Raw genomic sequence first — 18,309 nt, forward strand, 5'->3', positions numbered from 1 at the left:
AGCCAGAGCTTAGGATGTGGTATGTCAGTAAACGCTGGTTGAATGACTGAGTGAGTAAAAGAAAGGAACTCTGCTTCTGGACGAACACCACGCAGTCCTGCACTTGCACCTAACTGTGCTAGTCCTTGTGGGAAATGCACACCAAAAGGGCTGGAAGTCTCACGTGCATAATTTAATCTCTTGGAAATGTTCATCACCATCCGGTTCTTCCTCTGACTCAAGGGGATTCTCCGCCCAGGCTCCTGCAAGGTTCATGTAATATGATACTGGGTCTTGGATGAGTGTTGGCAAAACACTGCTTGAATATAACTATGCTTGCGGCAAGTATTTGCCCTCTCCTCTTCACACTTGCCCTCATTAACATGAAAGAGTATATGAGAAAAAAAAGCAGGCAAAATCATAATTACAAGATACATTTGGGTTTTTTTTAAAAGCCATGGGGTGGAGGAGGTCAATGGGGGAAAAATGGGGGAGGAGGGCTCTGTAATACTTTCAACAATAAAGATAAATTTTTAAAAAATAACAAGAAATAAAAAGGTCCTTGGAAACAACTAGATATTTAATTTGACAGAGCAATTTAAATCACAAAGGCTTTTAACAAATTACACCTAAAATTCTCTTCGGTGTTTATCGCAATAATAGTTATCATGTGGTTCATTAGTCATACATTTGTAAAGATTTCTGGAGCACTGCATGCTGGGTGGGCACGGTGTCGGTCCCCAGGACGCAGCAGTGAATAAAACCTAAGTGGGCCCTGCCATCACCAGGCTGATCTAGCAGGAAAATCAGTCCTAAAATGTATATTCCTCAGGATGAGGAATTTTAAAGCTAAGAAATATGAAAAAGTGGCAAGTTCTGTGTCTAGAGAAAAACAATGGGGTGACCAATTTTGGAAATGGAAAAGTACTCAATATGGCTGCAGAATGATCAAGAGTGGGGCGATGAGTCTAGAGAGAGCAGCAAGGTCAGATCTCAAGGGGCTGTGTTCAGGATTTTGGACATCACCCTCAAAGCATGGGGGAGCACTGTAAGAGTTATAAAAGGATATGCATGATCAGATGTGTGTGTGTTTTAAGATTACTTAAGACACAGTTGGGAGACTGCACTGGCATGACGTAGAACATACACAGAGAGACTAATTAGGAGGAAGTAGTCCAAGTGATCGATATGGGGTGGGGGAGGAGCCCAGCCAGATTCAAGACAAGCAATGAAGGCTTAGCACAAAACACCTTCCACCAACCAAGCGTGTGGTTGGCAGGTATCAAGAAATAACTACTTGTACTATTTTACAGATAAAAAAACAGGTTCAGTAAGGTTAAGGAAGTTCCTCAAGGCCATCCAGCAAATAAGTGGCTGAGATACGAATGACATCTAAATGATAAGAAAAATCCTTATTTTTAACCAAGACTTTGGAAATTGGCCCCTTTTTTTGTCAATTAGAAATATTTCACTGCAAACTATCTGGCAGTATGTTTACAAGGGCTGCAAAAAATGTTTATAACCTTGGATCTAGAAATTTCACTCTGGAAAATAAAACTGAAAAAAATAATCCAAAGGTGGGGGGTGATCTGTACAAGGACATTTATAATTGTGGTATCTACAGAAGAGAAAAAAGGGAAGTAACCCAAGTGACTGATGAAAGACACGGAGCAGCCCTGGCCAGTTTGGCTCAGCGGTTAGAGCATTGGCCTGCGGTCCAGAGAGACCCAGGTTCGGTTCCCGCTAAGGGCGTGTACCTTGGTTGCAGTTTGTCCCCGGCCCTGGTTGGTCGTGCGCTGTGTCCCTTTCACGTCGATGTTTTCTCTCTCTTCCTCTCTCTCCCTCCCACTCTATCTGAACAAAAAATGGAAAAATGTCCTCGGGTGAGGATTAAAAAAAGAGAGAGAAAGAAAGAAACAGAGCAGATTAAGAACTATGCATTATTTTCACAGATGCATACTACTCCATTAGCTCTTCCTATGTGATCCTGAAGAAATTCCTGTCTTTTCTAAATTCTTCAGCTCTAAGAATTACGTTCTCTTACTGAATCTCGCAGCTATCTAGGGAAATGGGCATTAATAATACTAAGCATAATTGTATTTAGTGAAAGGATTATTACTGCCACTGTCTGATTAAGACTCTGAGGCAGGCACTTGTCATACATTATCTCAATAAATCCTCAGGACAACGTACAGCACAGTGTTGTTGTCAGGAGGCAGCTGAGGCAAGATGGATGGGGTGAGCGAGCCCCCCTAGATCATCTAGTTAATTAATAGCACATCCGAAATGCGAACTCTACAGCCCGTGTTCCTTTCACTACACAATGCCACCGCCTGGTTATCACAGAGAGAAGGGAGGTTCAGAGACACTGAGCAGAGTCTCAGAGGTCACAAAGCTACTGAATGATAGAATCAGAATTCGAATGCAAGTCTCCCGATTCCAGGCCAAACACTGTTTTCTCTTTTTTTATATCACAGCTGTCACATATGAAATCGATGACAGAGAGACAAAACTGTGTCAATTCAATCATGTTCCAAGCCACAATATCCAGAGGCTTAGCTTCAATTAATCTAAATAAAACATCTGCAGAAAGATAGAATCAACAGAAAGAAAAAATTTGCCATAGACCAATAAAATGTTATCATCCCAAAAGAGCTGGGGGTGATCTCAAGGGTCCAGCTTCACAATTTAGAATCTACAGAAATTAAATTAATATTAGTAACAGTCATGCCACACTCTCCTTAACTGGTATCTCTGGAAGCACCCAGATACCTCATGCTCATTCTGAGCTCCAGTGCTCTCAACCCCTGCTCCCCCTGCACTCGGGAAGAATTACTATATTCTCCTGAATCCCCAGGTAGAGTTGATGGGCAACTACAAGATTCTATTTCCAAGTTCTCAGTCATCTCAAAGTATCTGAAGTCAAACATTTCTTGGGTGGCCAACTGAGACCCAAGTTTACTTTCTTAGCCAATAAATGCTTTCTTATGTTCAAAGGTCCAATTCTAGGGAATTTAATATCCTTCTGATGAATCTACGTTTTGGACTATCAATAAGAGAGAGAACTATTCTAGATTCACTCTTCCTCTCAAGCACTGAGTACATGATTAAGTGAAAGTTGTACTAACTGAATGATAACATTACAAAAAAAAAAAAAAAGCCCTTGCCAAAAATGAGCGGATACTGTGAGCTGGCTGCCAGAGGGAACAGGCTGCCTCAGTATGGCTGGAAACTGAAAGAGGAGACTCAAGAGCTTCTGGTTTGGTGGTGGATGTCCATTCAAGTGCACCCATGGGCTCTAGAGACCACAAACCAGAAACAGTACTGCTAATACATAGCATCCAACTTCTCAAAGTTTTCATTACACCTGGTCTCTGAGACCCTAATGGATGAACTATTCCCTTCAAGACTCAAAACTCTCTCTTGGGAACCTGAAAGCAAAAAATTGCACAAATTTAACTTGTAAAATTAAACAAGGACCAGCAATAATGGTCACCACCATGGGGAATGAGGGGACAGACTAAGGATAAGTCAGAACTCAGGAGGACTGGATGGTAATGATGAGGACTGGAAAAACCTGCAGGGACTGGGGGCGAGCTGGGGATGCAGAGTGTCTGAAATTTGGAACATTGGAGTATGACAGGGGGTGGGGCGTAGGAAGCATCACAGAGGTGAATAAAAGCAGTGTTCACTGCAGTGATGCTGGACAGTCAAGCAGGTTGGTGGCTGGGCACCTGGTGTACCGCCTTCTCCTACAGCTCTCTTCAGCTCATAAGCAAAGGCAAGACAGCCTGTGGAGGAGGGCGCTCCTGGGCTGGAGAGACGGGCCCACCTGAGGTCCCCGAGATAAAGATCTGGGGGTGTAAGTGGAAGGCTGATCATGGAATCAGAAAGTACTTAGGGATATGCAACCAAGAACAAATAGACTGGGGAAGGGAGGGTTATCAGTCAACTAAAGAGCACAGGAAAGAAAATGAGTGTTTCGGACCACTCATGTCCAAATGAGAGGCGGCAAGGTGAGAGGGACAAAGACAGGGCAGACCTCACCTCTGGACACACTATTCCAGATGCCTATTAAGCAGTTTGACTCTCAGTCTGTTACCTCAACTTTGAAGATATTCAAGAGATGTTCCAGGACACCCACCAAAGACATGTGATTTAACATCTTCACCGCCATAGGCAAACAGTACAGCCCTATTCCGGTACTGTGTTATTTCATCATTGCTCAGAAGGACTGTCTGGCTGGGGACATCAGTGAAGTCTGAAGGTCTTTGTACATTCTTCATCTCACACACACTCTCCCCAACCAGTTTCCTTTCTTAAACCTTCTTCCTCTCTAGTAACCACTCATGTCTCCGTCCTCTTCCTGGTCTCATTGGTCTCACTCATCTGCCTGTACTTTTGCACCAGCCTTGTAGCATCCAATGACTTGCTTCCTTTCTGCATTCTTGAAAAGGCCTGACTCCAAGGTCAAGTCTGATTCCCAGCCCCCCAAAAGCAGAAACTTCATATGATTTCTCTTTATGCCTTCAGCAACCTGCACATAGGAGGTACCAGACAAATGTCTATGGGAAGGAGAGAAATAAATACCTTCAGCAATGCACATGTGCACACACACACACACACACACAATCCATTTGATGACATTAGTGTCATACCCTGAACATAGAAAATTAACAATGTGCCTGGTCAGTGGTTAGAGCATCGGCCTATGCACCGAGGAGTCCTGGGTTCGATTCCGACCAAGGGCACATACCTCAGTTGCAGTTAGTCCCTGGCCCCAGTTGGGGTACTGCGAGTAGCAGCCAGTCGATGTGTCTCTCTCACATCAATGTCTGTCTGTCTGTCTGTCTCTCTCTCTCTCTTCCCCTCCCACTCTGTCTGAAGATAAGTGTAAAAATGTTCTCAGGTGAGGAATAAAAAAGAAAATTAACAACTCATCCAAATAAGCATTTCCCATGTATCAAACACCTGCTAATCTCATTCACTCTAACTCAAACCTCCCTTCCCATCCCCCCTTTATAAGGGCAGGTTGGAGGTAAAAAATTAACGCCAGGTAGACTAAAAGCAACACAGGGTCAGAGACTGGGTTTTATCCATCCTTGCATCCTCAGTATCTATTATAAAACCTAACATTTAGTAGACAAATGGACAATTTAATCTATCAAATCATATGCAGCAACTCTCATGAAAACAGAACCAATCAGGAAGCTGAACAGCTATGAAATTACCAAAAAAGCAAATGGCCCACAAACTAGATAATCACACTAGAAAATAAGTGACAATGGGTTTCATTATTTTAGATGTTTCTAGTTTGAATATGGTAGATCTCAGTGCAGAATACTACTATCTCACTTTACATGTGGCAAACGGGCCTTTTCCCCAACATTTGCTCATGCAATTCACCATCTATCCACTGAGCTCGGTAGCAAAAATCAGGAACCTTGCTGAATTTGGAATTAGGACAATTGGACTCACGTCCTGTCCTGACCACATCCTATCTGTGTGACCTTGAGAAAAGTCCTTTAGCCCATGTGCATCTCAATTTCCTCCTCTGTAGAGTGGTGATAAGATCTTGTTCTTCCTGCCTCTTAGACTTATGAGGATCAAGGAAGTGGGGGGAAAGAAGAAAATAAAATCTGTGTAATTTCCACCATGCCCAGGCATTTTACATATATTATTTTATTCTCACTGCAATCCTGCAAAGGTTTTACCACGTCTTGCCTATTATATGAGGATACTAAGACTCCACAAGTAAAATAACTTTCCCAAGGGCATGGCACTGTTAAGTGCCAGAGCTGGGCTTCAAACACTTCTGCCTGGTCCCAAAGCTCTCTGCACAGATCCCCAATGCCTCCCATGTGAGATCTAAATATGTGTAAAAACATTTAGCTGCTCTTTAGCATATAACTGTACATGTAAGTATTTGCTGCTACTGCTGTAAGTATGAAAGGCAGAGACAAAGAGACACAGGTATTTGCTAAGTCACTTGTTAAAGACGGAACTGGGACCAGAACTTAGGTCTCCCAACTCCTGGTACCGTTTCTTAAACCACGCTGCCCTACACTGCCAGGGAAAGGCTCCTGACATTCATGGACATAGAGGCATGATGCATGTCTACCAGCTGTTACAGATCTATTTTAAGACAAGCACTTTGAAAATCATGGGAGGTGGGTATCAAGTGTTTCATTAAATATTCCATATTAATTGACCCTTTAGAGAACTCCCATGTGAGCAGCATATGCTGCTGACTTCCTGTTAAGCAAGCAACTCAAAAGCTGACTACACTTCTTGCAACACAGATTTTGAAAGCACATTCAAATAGCAGCACACAGTACAATTCTAAAATTATTTTTCATAAAAGTCAAAAGTAGCTACTCTTTTGTCATTCAATGTTCTAGTCACTAAATGCTCAAGACTGTGGAGAGGCAGAAGGCGAACTTACGACTGGTCTTACCACCATGCAGGGTCTGTGTTAACAGAGGGAAAAGGAATATAATAACACAGCAGGCCCTCAAATAACGCTGATGAGATGCCATGGGAACTTGACTCATTTATATCAATTAGCCTATGGTAATTTTGGTTTTCTTATATGTCATTTCACTTAAAGTCACCGAACTTATCAACAAGATTAAGTGAGGACCTGCTGTATTCTAAACAACTAATAATACCATACGACCCAGCAATACCTCTTCTGGATATGTTGAAAAATTTGAAAACATTATTCATAAAGACATATGTATCCCTATGTTCATTGCAGCATTATTCACAGTGGCCAAGACATTGAAACAACCAAAGTGTCCTTCATTGGAGGATTGGATAAAGAAGATATGGTACATATGCACAATGGAACACTACTCAGCCATAGGAAAAGATGAAATACTGCCATTTGCGACAACATGGATGGATCTTGAGAGTATCATGCTAAGTGAAATAAGTCAGAAAAAGACAAGAACCATATGATGTCACTCATAAGTGGGATATAAAACTGAAAGTAACAAACAAAGAAAAGTGAAGAAAAAACTCAGACAAGACCAACAGTATAGTGATTACCACAGGGAAACGGGTCAGTGGGGAGTAGAAGAGGGTGAAGAAGGTCAAATATATGGCAACAAAAGGAGACTACACTTTGGGTGGTGAGCACACAATGCCATATACAGATGACGTAGTATACACTTGTACATTTGAAACATATACTTAACCAATGTCACCCCAATAAATCTAATAAAATTTTTAAAAATATATAAATGAACAAAAGGTAGAAATATATGTCTGTGAATTTACAAGAATGGTTATAATAGAGAAAAAGAGAAATGACACTGTCTGAAAGCATACCATTTATAATACCAGCATTCCTGCTGCCTGGGAAATGTAGGCACCCCTGACCCAGCTCAAGAGCAGACCATCAACCCATGTGCTCAAGATCAGAGTCACATGGGTTGATGGGTGTTATTACAATAGCCAAGAAACGAAAGCAACCCAAGTGACCATCAATAGACAAGTGGATAAAAAGGCTGTGGTGCAGCCCTGCCAATTTGGCTCAGTGGTAGAGCATCGGCCTGCGGACCAATGAGTCACAGGTTTGATTCCAGCCAAGGGCATATACCTCAGTTGCGGTTCGGCCCCAGCCCTGGTGGGGGTCATGCGGGAGGCAACCAGTCAATGTGTCCCTGTCACGATGATGTCTCTCTCTCTCTCTCTTTCTCTCCCTTTCCCTTCCTCTCTCTCTTTCCCACTCTATCTGAAAATAAATAGAAAAATATCCTTGGGTGAGGATTAAAAACAAAAAATAGTTGTGGTGCGTATACACAATGGAATATTAGAAGATCATTTTAAAAAATAATGAAATCTTACCATTTGCAGCAACACAAACAGACCTAGAGGGTGTTATGCTAAGTGAAATAAGCCAGACAAAACAAGACAAATGTGATTCATTTCTATGTGGAATCTAAAGAGAAAAATAAACAAACAAAATAGAAACAGACTCATAGATTACAGAGATCAGACTGATGTGCCAGAGGGGATGGGGAATGAAGAACTGGGTGAAAAAGGTGATGGAATGGAGAAGTACAGATTGGCTATTACAAAACAGGCATGAGGATGTACAGTACAGCATAGAAAATAGAGTTAATAATATTGTAATAACTATGTATAGTGCCAGGTAGGACCTGGAAATATCAGGGAGAATATTTTATAAACTATATTCCTGTCTACCACTGTGCTGTACACCTGAAACAAATACAAAATATTGAATATAAATTGTAATTGAAAAATAAAATTTTAAAGGGGGGGAAAAAGACAAGCTGTCAGGTGCATAGTATTAAAAAGCCAAAAAGGACCAGCTACACTCATTTTTTCCTTCCCTCATTGATTCTCTGGAGTTTTTCTATCTGATTTCCATCACGTACCTGTCAAAGGTCTACCTCCCACTTTACACTGAATAGTATGATGTGTATAAAATCACCTAGTTGATATAGTCAGTACTGTAAATTACCCAATATCCGACTAGCATGGAGGTGCTTTTATCAATAGCCACAAAACCAACCAGAACATTCTCCAAGGAAACGTCACAAGAGAGAAAGACAGTGGGAAAAGAAAGCTTTATTACAGTTCACATTCAGAGGCGCCAGCCGCCTTGCTGATGGGAACTCGGCTCATGGCACATGTTCTGATTCTAATCTTGGCTCCACCAAGAACTACATGTTAGTACAAGTTACTAACCTCCTCTCAGCCTAGGAGAGTATCTAACACATGGGGATCAATAACCAAGGACCTGTCTCGTGGTTCATGATGCTTAGCTTGCATACGACATCACTGGTTTCTGCAGCAGCAGTAATAATAATTATAGTAAAGATAATTAACCTGTACTGAATATTTACATGTGCCAGTCACAAGGCTAATCCATCCATTCAGCCCTCACAAGCAGGTTCTCTTATTGTGCCTATTTCTGAGATCAGGAAGCTGAGGCACAGACAGGTTTGGTCACTTTGTGGAAGTCACCTGGTGGTAAACAGTGTAGTAATGTTATTATTAGTAATGCCACTGAATGAACAGATTTTTTTGTTTGTTTGTTTTTAATGACAGTGCTTAACACATCTTAATAAAATGTATATAGCTGTTTGAAAAGGTAGTAAACAGTCATCATTTGCAACCCATTATCAATGAATTAATGTATGCCTAGTTATGTATGGGTACACTGATGAGTCCCTGTGTCAGTGTCTGGAGATGTGTATAAATGAGGAAGCCTAGGGCAGCCTCAGGCAGGTCACAGCCTAGAAGGGAGACAGATAAGCAAAATACTGCCAAACAGGTCAGGGAATGCTGGGCTCCACCCATGTGCTCCAGACTGTGCTGCACAAAGCAGCATGTGACCCACCATACCTCGGGGAGGAGTCGGGAAGCCCTCACTGCCAGGGTGACCCTTGAACCAAATCTCCAATCAGACAAATGAGAAGAGGCATTTCAAGCACAGAAATGGGTATGCACAATGGTACAGAGTCCATTTGAGAAGCCACAAAAGGTCAGGAGCACAAAGTGGAGCAGAGCTTTGGGAGGTGAACAGGCCCTGACCACAGGCCCTTGCATGCTTACTAAGGAGTCTGGACTTTATCCTGTGATCCATAGGAATCCATTAACCAGTTATAAGGAGGTTGACTGACACCTGCCCCAGGAGTTTCAGTAAACCCTTGGAGTCACTCTCCATCACACCCAACGCTCAGCAAGTCTTTGTGGCTCTACCTTGAAAACATTTCCTGAATCAAATGAGGGAACTAACAACATATGTGCCGTAGGGAGACGCAGGAGTGATCTGAGGATGCGAGACGCACAGGCAGAGAGTGAAGGAGGAACTAGCCTTTGCAAGCTCTGATCCTTCACCCACAGGAGAGAAGGCGTCATCTATGGGCACAGATGCAGGAAGGTGGGGGTGCTCCTCTGACTGAATAGGAAGCAATGTCACCAGTTGAGAGGAAGAGTGGAGACAGAGTTGAAGGATGTTCAAACAGAAAAATACTAAACAGCCATGTGAGGGAGTCAGAAAGTGAATGATCTAGGGCAGTTCTCAAACTCTTTGGTCTCAGGACCCCATTCTCCTCTTAATGATGGGAGTTATATCCATCAACATTTAACATATAAACCGAGAAATATTTAAGATACACACAAGCACCGAGTCCACTGTCAACCACAGCAACATCAGCAGCACTGTGCAGCCTTTGGGAACCACCACACACTGTGAGAAAATTCAAATGGAAAAAGGCAAATAATGTCTTCATGTTATAAAAAGGGATTTTGACCTTGTGAGACTCCTAAAAGCATCTCAGGCACTTCCTAGAGTCCCCAGCCCACATTTTGAGCATGGCTGGTCTAGAGAAATGTACTAATCGGATGGCTGGGTCGCCTAGGGTGCCCACTTGAGGTTAGGGAGGTTAGAGTGAGAAGAGGCAGCATGGTATGGGATTTCTTCCATCAGGTTCAGCTGCCAGGCTGCAGGGAGTAAGGAGAAAGTTGGATTTAACCAAGTCTGCAATTGACCTAAATACACATTATGGGTCAAGAAAAGCTAAGAGTAACTGGACTGTCTATGATATTTAAGCTGAGTAGGAAGGAAATTAAGACATGAAGGCAGTAAAGAGGTGGTAGGACCAAGACTTCAAAAGATTGTTGGATTAGTAGAATAAGATATTAGTAGAATGAATAAGCCAGAAAGAGAAAACTAGTAAGAGTAGGATGCTTGAAACTGAGAATACAGAAGGTCACTGTTAATGACTTCAGACTCCACATCCAAAACTGCTATGCTCCCTTTCACTCTGAAATCTGTACCTCCTCTATATACCCTACCCGACCTCCCTGAAAAGCCACCTGAGCCTGAGGCCTGGGGCTGAAACCTGAGGCTCATCCTGGATCCTCCCACTCTCCCTGCTCTAAGCAGTCCCCTAGCCTCTCCTTCCCAACCAGCTCTTCACGACCTCTTGAATCTGCGCCTCTCTACCCCGCCACTCCCACCCTGTCTCTGGCCTCACCCTCCCCTGACTGAACTTTCAGCAGCAGTCTGAAAGTTTATTAGACCCAGTCTGCCCCCTCCAGTTTATCCTTGCTTGGCGGTAGGTGAGCTGTCTATAGTGAAGTGGGGTGGCGTGATCCTCATCCCTCCATCCGGGCAGTGAGTGTGACAATGGGGGTGGCGGAGCACACCAGGCAGAGAGGGGCTGTCAATAAGAATTTGGGGTCTGTCAAGCTATGAAAAGTACATAACACTAGTGTCATGAGAGGAAACGGAAGAAAATACGGAAGAGACCAAAGAAGAAAACTCTAAAAAGTTTAAGGAGTGTTTGGATAATGAGAAGCCAGAAAAGGAAACTGAGAATAGTAAAAGGAATTAGAGAATGAGAAGTGTGCAGTGTGGTGAGAGTTAAGGAAGAGTATCGGGGGAGGAAAAGGCAATGAATGGAAACTGTCACAGAATCATAATTTTTTTTTTTATCCTCACCCGAGGACATTTTTCATTTTTTGTTCAGATAGAGTGGGAGAGAGAGAGAGACGAAGGAAGAGAGAGAGACGAAGGAAGAGAGAGAGAGAGAGACATCGACGTGAAAGGGACACATCAAGTGGCTGCCTCCCGCACGACCCAACCAGGGCTGGGGACAAACTGCAACCAAGGTACGTGCCCCTAGTGGGAACTGAAAATGGGTCTCTCTGGACCGCAGGCTGATGCTCCAACCGCTGAGCCAGACTGGCCAGGGCAGAATCATAATTTTTAAAGGCTCTGTTGTGCTTGAAAATTAGAAAACCACTGATCTATAGTGGATCAATCCCATCTGCATTACAAACATGATAAAATTTTCACCATCTTAAAATTTTTTTTAAAAGACACTTTCATTTTCCTTGTCCTGGCAGCCATGGGATTGTACCTCACCAATAAAGTTTCAGGACTTCCATCCTTCATCCCAGGCTCAGGATGCACACAGAACAAGTACTTACTATACCTTAATATGCCTTAACTACTTTACATGAAAAGATCGTGACTGGTGTTAAGTTTAAAATTATGCTAGCAGAATATATGAAAGCAACCCAAGTGCCCATCAATACATGAATGAAAAAAATTATAATACATATATACAATGGAATATTACTCAGCCATTAAAAAAAAAAAAGAATTAAATCTTACCACTTGTAACAGCATGGGTGAACCTAGAAGGTATTATGCTAAGTGAAATAAATCAGACAGAGAAAAACAAATACTATATGATTTCACTTACATTTGAACTCTAAAGAAAAATATAAACAAACACACAAAATAGAAACAGACTCAATGGTACAGAGAATAAACTGATGGTTGCCAGAGGGAAGGGGGATTAGGGGAGTGGGTAGTAACGATGAAGGGATAAGATGTACAAACTGGCAGTTACAAAATAGTCACAGGGAAGTACAGCACAGCATAGGGAACACAGTCAATAATATTGTAATAACTATGTATGGTGCCAGGTGGGCACTTGAAATATCAGGTAAAGTACATGATTTTCTAACCACTATGCTGTACATCTGAAACTAATACAAAATAATATTGAATGTAAATTGTAATTGAGAAATAAAAAGATTTTTAATGTTTTCATTGATTTTACAAAGAGAGGAAGGGAGAGAGAGAAAAACATTGATGTGACAGAAAAATATCAATCAGCTGCCTCCTGCATACCCCCTACTGGGGATCGAACCCACAATCTTGGCATATGCCCTGAGTGGGAATTGAATTGACAACCTCTTGGTGTATGGGATGATGCTCAACCAATTGAGCCACACTGGCCAGGACAAGAAATAAAAAAAAGTTTAAGAGATTGCTGTGTATCTAGTTAATCTCATGCACACACACACACACACACACACACACACACACACACAAAATAATGTGCTAACAAATTATCCAAGAGAATATTCTAAAAATGGCAAAGAGCTAATTGACTTCTGAGAAGAAAGACTAAATATTGACATTATTCTGAACTGACTAAAAATATAACCGGGCACACCACTCTTTTTGGACAATGATATCCTTTTTTCATCCCCAAAGTGTAACCCAACCATTTCATACAGCCCTTGTTTGAGGGGCAAGGAGTACAGCCATGTATTTGGAATGTACACCTGAATGTAAAACTAACAGAATCAAAATTTTAAAATCTATGTACAGTTATGTAGAACAGAAATACAGCTCTCTTTAACTTTTTTTGTAAAAGGCAGTAACAGCATCAAAACCCACCTCCAGCTTGGAAAGAAATCTTGGGGACAACAGTAGTGTGTTCTTTTAGAAATATTACATCACCAACCCTTAGTACTCAGAATAAAATAGTATGTCAAAAAACCATAATCAATGGAAATCAATGACTCTCAGAGGAAGTGGTATTCAGAAGAGTAGCAATCTGAGTAAAGTTTCAGGAACACAGTAAGTTCATTTCACTTATATTTTTTTATATACATATATATTCATTTTTCCCACACATACACCTATAGACAAGAGTGTCATCTGAAAAAATTGTCTCAATCTAAAAGAGTTTTTTTTAATAGGTATAAAATAAGAATTCTATGTGATAAGCAAATAATCCTTTCTTGATCCTTTTCCTCCTACTAGCCAAGACCCCATTTTTTCCTGCTCTATTTACAGCAAAAATTACAAGGCCCCCAATTTTATTTTGCTTAATACAATATTCCATCCTCAATGCTTGTTTTACTTGATCCATGGGCAGCATTTGAAACGTCTGATCACTCCTTCTCCTAGAAACACTTCATTCACTTGGATTTCTAGAACCACACTGTACTGGTTTCCCTCCTATCCCTCAGCCCCTCCCTCTTAACTCCTTTCCAAGCTCTCACCTCTCTACCCTCATAGACAGGCCTCATGGCTCAAGCAAAACATCAGTAAACTAAAATTTCATTTTTCAGCATCTGTTCATAACAGTCTCAGATACCACACACCTAGAAAGTGAGAGCTTCCAGGTATTTCCTGGCTTAGAAGATCATGTGCTCTAGGTCCATTTCAAATGAACATCTTCAGTAGAACCTAAATCAGGTGAACAGAATGGCTCTTAGACACGGGAAAAGCCACAAGTACTAGTAATGACAACTCCAAATTCAGAAGGGAAAGTCTGCTGGGAGCATGTCAGAATTTCTAGGTTATTCACTGCAGAGTATGAATCGAGCTGATGGAGTAAGAACCTTATGACAGAAGCATCTAGATCCTTTATCAAGAAAGTTATATGAATAGTCAGAAATATTTAGAGATGTCATCCACAAAAACATTTGTAGGCCTTGCAAGTCTTTTAAAATTTCTATTGTAACCTATGACAATAGAACAGGGAAAAAAATGTTTCAAATAATTTTGCTAATATTGAACACCTATTAAGTTACATAGTATGTGCAGGACACTTGCAGGTGTGTTAAATATGTCAACTTGTTCACTGAAACCATTTAATAAGTCTCATTTAAGGATTTAATGACAATTTGTATGATGCACACTCACTTGTCCAGCACTCAGCTGTTTAGCAACCTTATCTCTCTGCAATGTGGCCAAGAACCAAGAAGAAAAGAGACTACCGTATTCAGGCACCAGCCTTCCAGGGTTCACTTCTGGGAGAAGCCCTCACTCACAGGACATTACAAAGGAAACTGCACTGAAGTAGGAACCAGGAAGCTCGGAGCTGGTCAGACTTAAGAGTCCAAAAGCACAGCAGCCTAAGGAAGGTCATTCAGCTGTTTTGCTCATTATGGCCTTGTGGCTTATCTGATAGCACAGTAATGATTCCTTTAGGGCAAGGATCCTGCTGTGTTCATTATGGTACCCCCAGTAGGGAACAGATTTCTCAGAGCATCATAAGTGCTCATTTTCATTAATGATGCTTATAATCACAGTCTTTAGTCATCAAAAGGATTAAATTATATCTGGCTCAGCTGTTAGAGCGTCGACCCGCAGACCAGACAGTTCCAAGTTCAGTTCCCGCTAAGGGCACATACCTTGGTTGCTGTTTGTCCCCGGCCCGGATTGGGGTCGTGTGGGTGGCAACCAGTCAATGTGTCTCTCTCCCCAGTCGATGTTTCTCTCTCACTCTTCCTTCCTCTCTCCCTCCTGCTCTATCTAAAGATAAATGCAAAAATGTCCTTGGGTGAGGATTAAAAAAACAAACAAAAATTATATCTAATATGTGCTACAAAGAGCAGATAGAGCAAAAACAATTTTAAAAGATTTTTAACAATTGTTAACATTCAAATAAGGGTTAGGAGGTTAAAAAGAGAGATCCTCAGCCGTTCAGAAAACCTGATCATTGAGAACAAGTTACTGAACAACTCCCCAGGGATCCCGGACACTGAAGTTTCAGGAAATGCACACAGTGCTATTATTCCTGCTGGTGGGCCAGGCATCCTGACCTGCTCTGCCCCTAGGCTAGAGGCCAGGTGGAGAATGGGTATCTGTCGGCACCCAGCTGAATGGAAATGTCTGCTAACACCCTGGACAGAATGTCCAGAATGGGGGCAACTCAATAGGGGTCCACGGAGTTAGCAGTCACCATCCAGGATTGTAGGAGAGTAGAAAACAATTTATCTCAATTCTAAAAACATACGGCTGTCACCCCTTACAAGCCTGTGCTTTCTTGGAGCCTACTAACCAGCTAGTTGAAGGTAGGCCGACAAGGGATGCTGAATTTGAGGTGCAGAGGGACCCTGATAAAACACTGACATCAAGAAGAAGAGATGAATACATAATTAGTGAAGTATACAAAGTCAGTCCCTTGTAAAAGGCACTACTCTGGTTGCTAAGCAGCTGAGGCTCCATGTCATTCAGGATGAGTGCTCCAATGTGTCATGGAAGAGACTCTCTCCTCTCCCTTTTAAGTTTAAAGCGGGTTTTTTACATTGTGAAAGAGAAAAATCCATGTGCTGAATCGGGTTTACCAACTTTTTGTGCAAAAACTTTCCGACAGGACCCAGAAAGTACTATTCCACTGAGCTGTGACTTTTGAGTTGACTCTAGGGTGCACACAGCCTTCCAGAATTGCCCCCCCTTTTTTTTAACCCCTCAAAGAGGCACCTCCAGGCAAGGCTCCGGACACGGGAGCCAGCCCTGAATGAGGGAAAGCGGAATCTCGAGCGAAACTTCTCATTTCCTGTCGCTGCTGAGAGAGGCTGGCCTCGCTCCTTCTCACATGGTTCAGCAAGAGCTGTAAACACAGCCTCTCGGTTGCCAGCTGGCCACACGCTCAGGGGGCTTTCGGGGCACCGCTGCGTGGCGATCCCTTTTCCTCCCTTTGACCAGGGTCATCGCAGTACAGATAACGGTGCGGGTACGCCCTCCACTTCCTAGAGTCCTCATTGAAGTCATGGTTCCTCTTTCAAGAAAACATGGGGACGAAACGCAAAGCCAAAGAACAAACTAAAGGCAAAAATCACCTCATCATCTCGGTTCATCCCCCGCCTTCCTTATTATTAAAGGGTTGGATCAGATTCCTTTTGTTGCACACACACGCACACAACATGCACAAAAGTAGGTGAAGGGCACCCTAAGACAATATTGTTTCCCGCCTCACAGAAAGCCTTTCCGAAACCTCCACCACCTCCGGACGCGGGGCTTTGGCATCCAGCTGCAGAGCTCAGCCAGTCCCAGCCAGGGTGAACAAGCCGAAGTGCTCCCCAAAGCAGAAGGCTGGGAGGCAGGGCAAGCCGGGGCGCACCTACATGTTTGCATCCACACAAAGAAATTAGCAGGGTGATTAATGGGAGACGCCGGCTGGAGGCGGTGGCGCCCGCCGGCCCCCTCACCTGGGACATCTGTGGCCTCAGGTTGATCTCCTTCAGGTTGATGGAGCGCGCCCGGAGGTTGTTGAGCAGCTGGCAGAGAAGGACTCCATCGCGGAGGGTCTGCGCCAGGTCGAACACCTGCGCCGAGTCCCAGGTCACCCGGTGGTTGGCGGGCAGCACCTTGCAATGGATGAGCCACTGGGCGCACTGCCTCCACGGCTCCATGCCCGACGGCTCAGGGACGCGGCCCGGCCCGGGCAGGCGGCGAGGATGCGGCCGCCGCTGCGGTTCCTGCGCGCCCCGCCGACGCCAGCCGGGCCGTCCCCTTCCCTGAGAGGGTGCGAGGGAGCCGGCGCCGTGGCCCGGGGACGGGGGGCCCCCCGCGGGGTTCGGCTCGCTCCAAGCCCCGGTCCGCCGCCGCCCGGCCGCCGCTGCAGTGAGTCCCGCGCGCTCTGTGCGCCTCGGCCGGCTCGGCGGCGGCGGCCGCGCACAGGCTTCCGACTTGCGAGCCTGGCGCCCGGCGACTGAGCATGCCCAGCGCGCCGCCCGCCCGTCTCGCCGCCGTCTGCGAGTCCCCAGAGGCGCTGGTGGGAGCGCGCGCCGCCCAGGCCTGGGGTCGCGGCCGGGCGGGGGCGGCTTGGGGCGTCCCAGCGTCCGCCCACCACCAGCCTGCGGGCGCGGAGCTTCACGGCCCCAGGCGTCCGGGGATTGGCTCTCAGGGCGGCTTCCCGGTTTGGGGACAGTGTAGCTGAACACTCCTACATCGTGGGCTTCCTTCTGAGAACCCCCAAGCGGCTGGAGAGGTTTTGTAAGTGGTGTGAGAGGAGCAAAGGAGTAATCGGGGCGCCTGGACTCCTCAGACAAATGCAAACGGGGTTCAGAGCCTCTGGAGACAGAACGTTGAAAGTTTGAGACATCGGTGCCCCACCCCCTCCCCGTTTTTATCCCTTAAATTCTCTCCCGACACATAAGTGCTCTTCCTCCAAGTTAGTAGCGTTAGGATGTTTTTGGCACGTTAAACACGCGTGCGTGTGTGTGTGTGTGTGTAGACGCCTGCAGAAACCCGCCCCCAAACCCCGAACCTATTTGGACAAGGGGTGATTTTCACTTAGAGACGGTTTCCACCTCCTGGCTCAGGATCAGAACTGCTCACGGTCGCCGTTCTGGCCCTTGTGCTGACCGCACAAAACCTGCCAGGGAGAAATAGGCCTGCAAAACGCCCACGGAACCCGGCGGCCACACTGCGCATGCGCCAGTGACCCGGGACCTGGTTTGAGAGCGATTAGCATCAGTCCCCCGCTGCATGGTCCCACAGAGCCTTGGGACCCTTAGTGAAAGTTGAAACAAGCCTTCAAAACTCTTGCTTGGGCTGAAACAGCGCATTTGCATTTCTTAAATCTTTGCGGGGTGAGAAATGGGGGTTAGGGGTGGATCCTAACGCTGCCCCTTTTACTCCCACTGCCCCTCAAAACCAAAAATAGTGTTGAAATTATTTATGGTAAGATATTGCCACACTGAACTCTTGCTATTCTGTGTAAAGGTAGTCCTCCGCCTTTTAAA

The 18,309-nt window shown here is 44.2% G+C and overlaps 1 protein-coding gene across 1 annotated transcript in view; it reads right to left on the reverse strand.

Annotated features, from left to right (window-relative positions):
• VAV3 (vav guanine nucleotide exchange factor 3) overlaps window positions 1–17,246 on the reverse strand; it is a 290,405-nt gene extending 273,159 nt beyond the window's left edge. Inside the window, exon 1 of the mRNA XM_036273378.1 lies at window positions 16,771–17,246. Coding sequence (XP_036129271.1) covers window positions 16,771–16,974 — 204 coding nt within the window. The 5' untranslated portion in view covers window positions 16,975–17,246. The remainder of the gene's footprint in view (window positions 1–16,770) is intronic.
• Window positions 17,247–18,309: the final 1,063 nt, after the last annotated feature.

This window comes from Molossus molossus, unplaced genomic scaffold, assembly GCF_014108415.1.
Source record: "Molossus molossus isolate mMolMol1 unplaced genomic scaffold, mMolMol1.p scaffold_m16_p_20, whole genome shotgun sequence".
Lineage (NCBI taxonomy): Eukaryota > Metazoa > Chordata > Mammalia > Chiroptera > Molossidae > Molossus > Molossus molossus.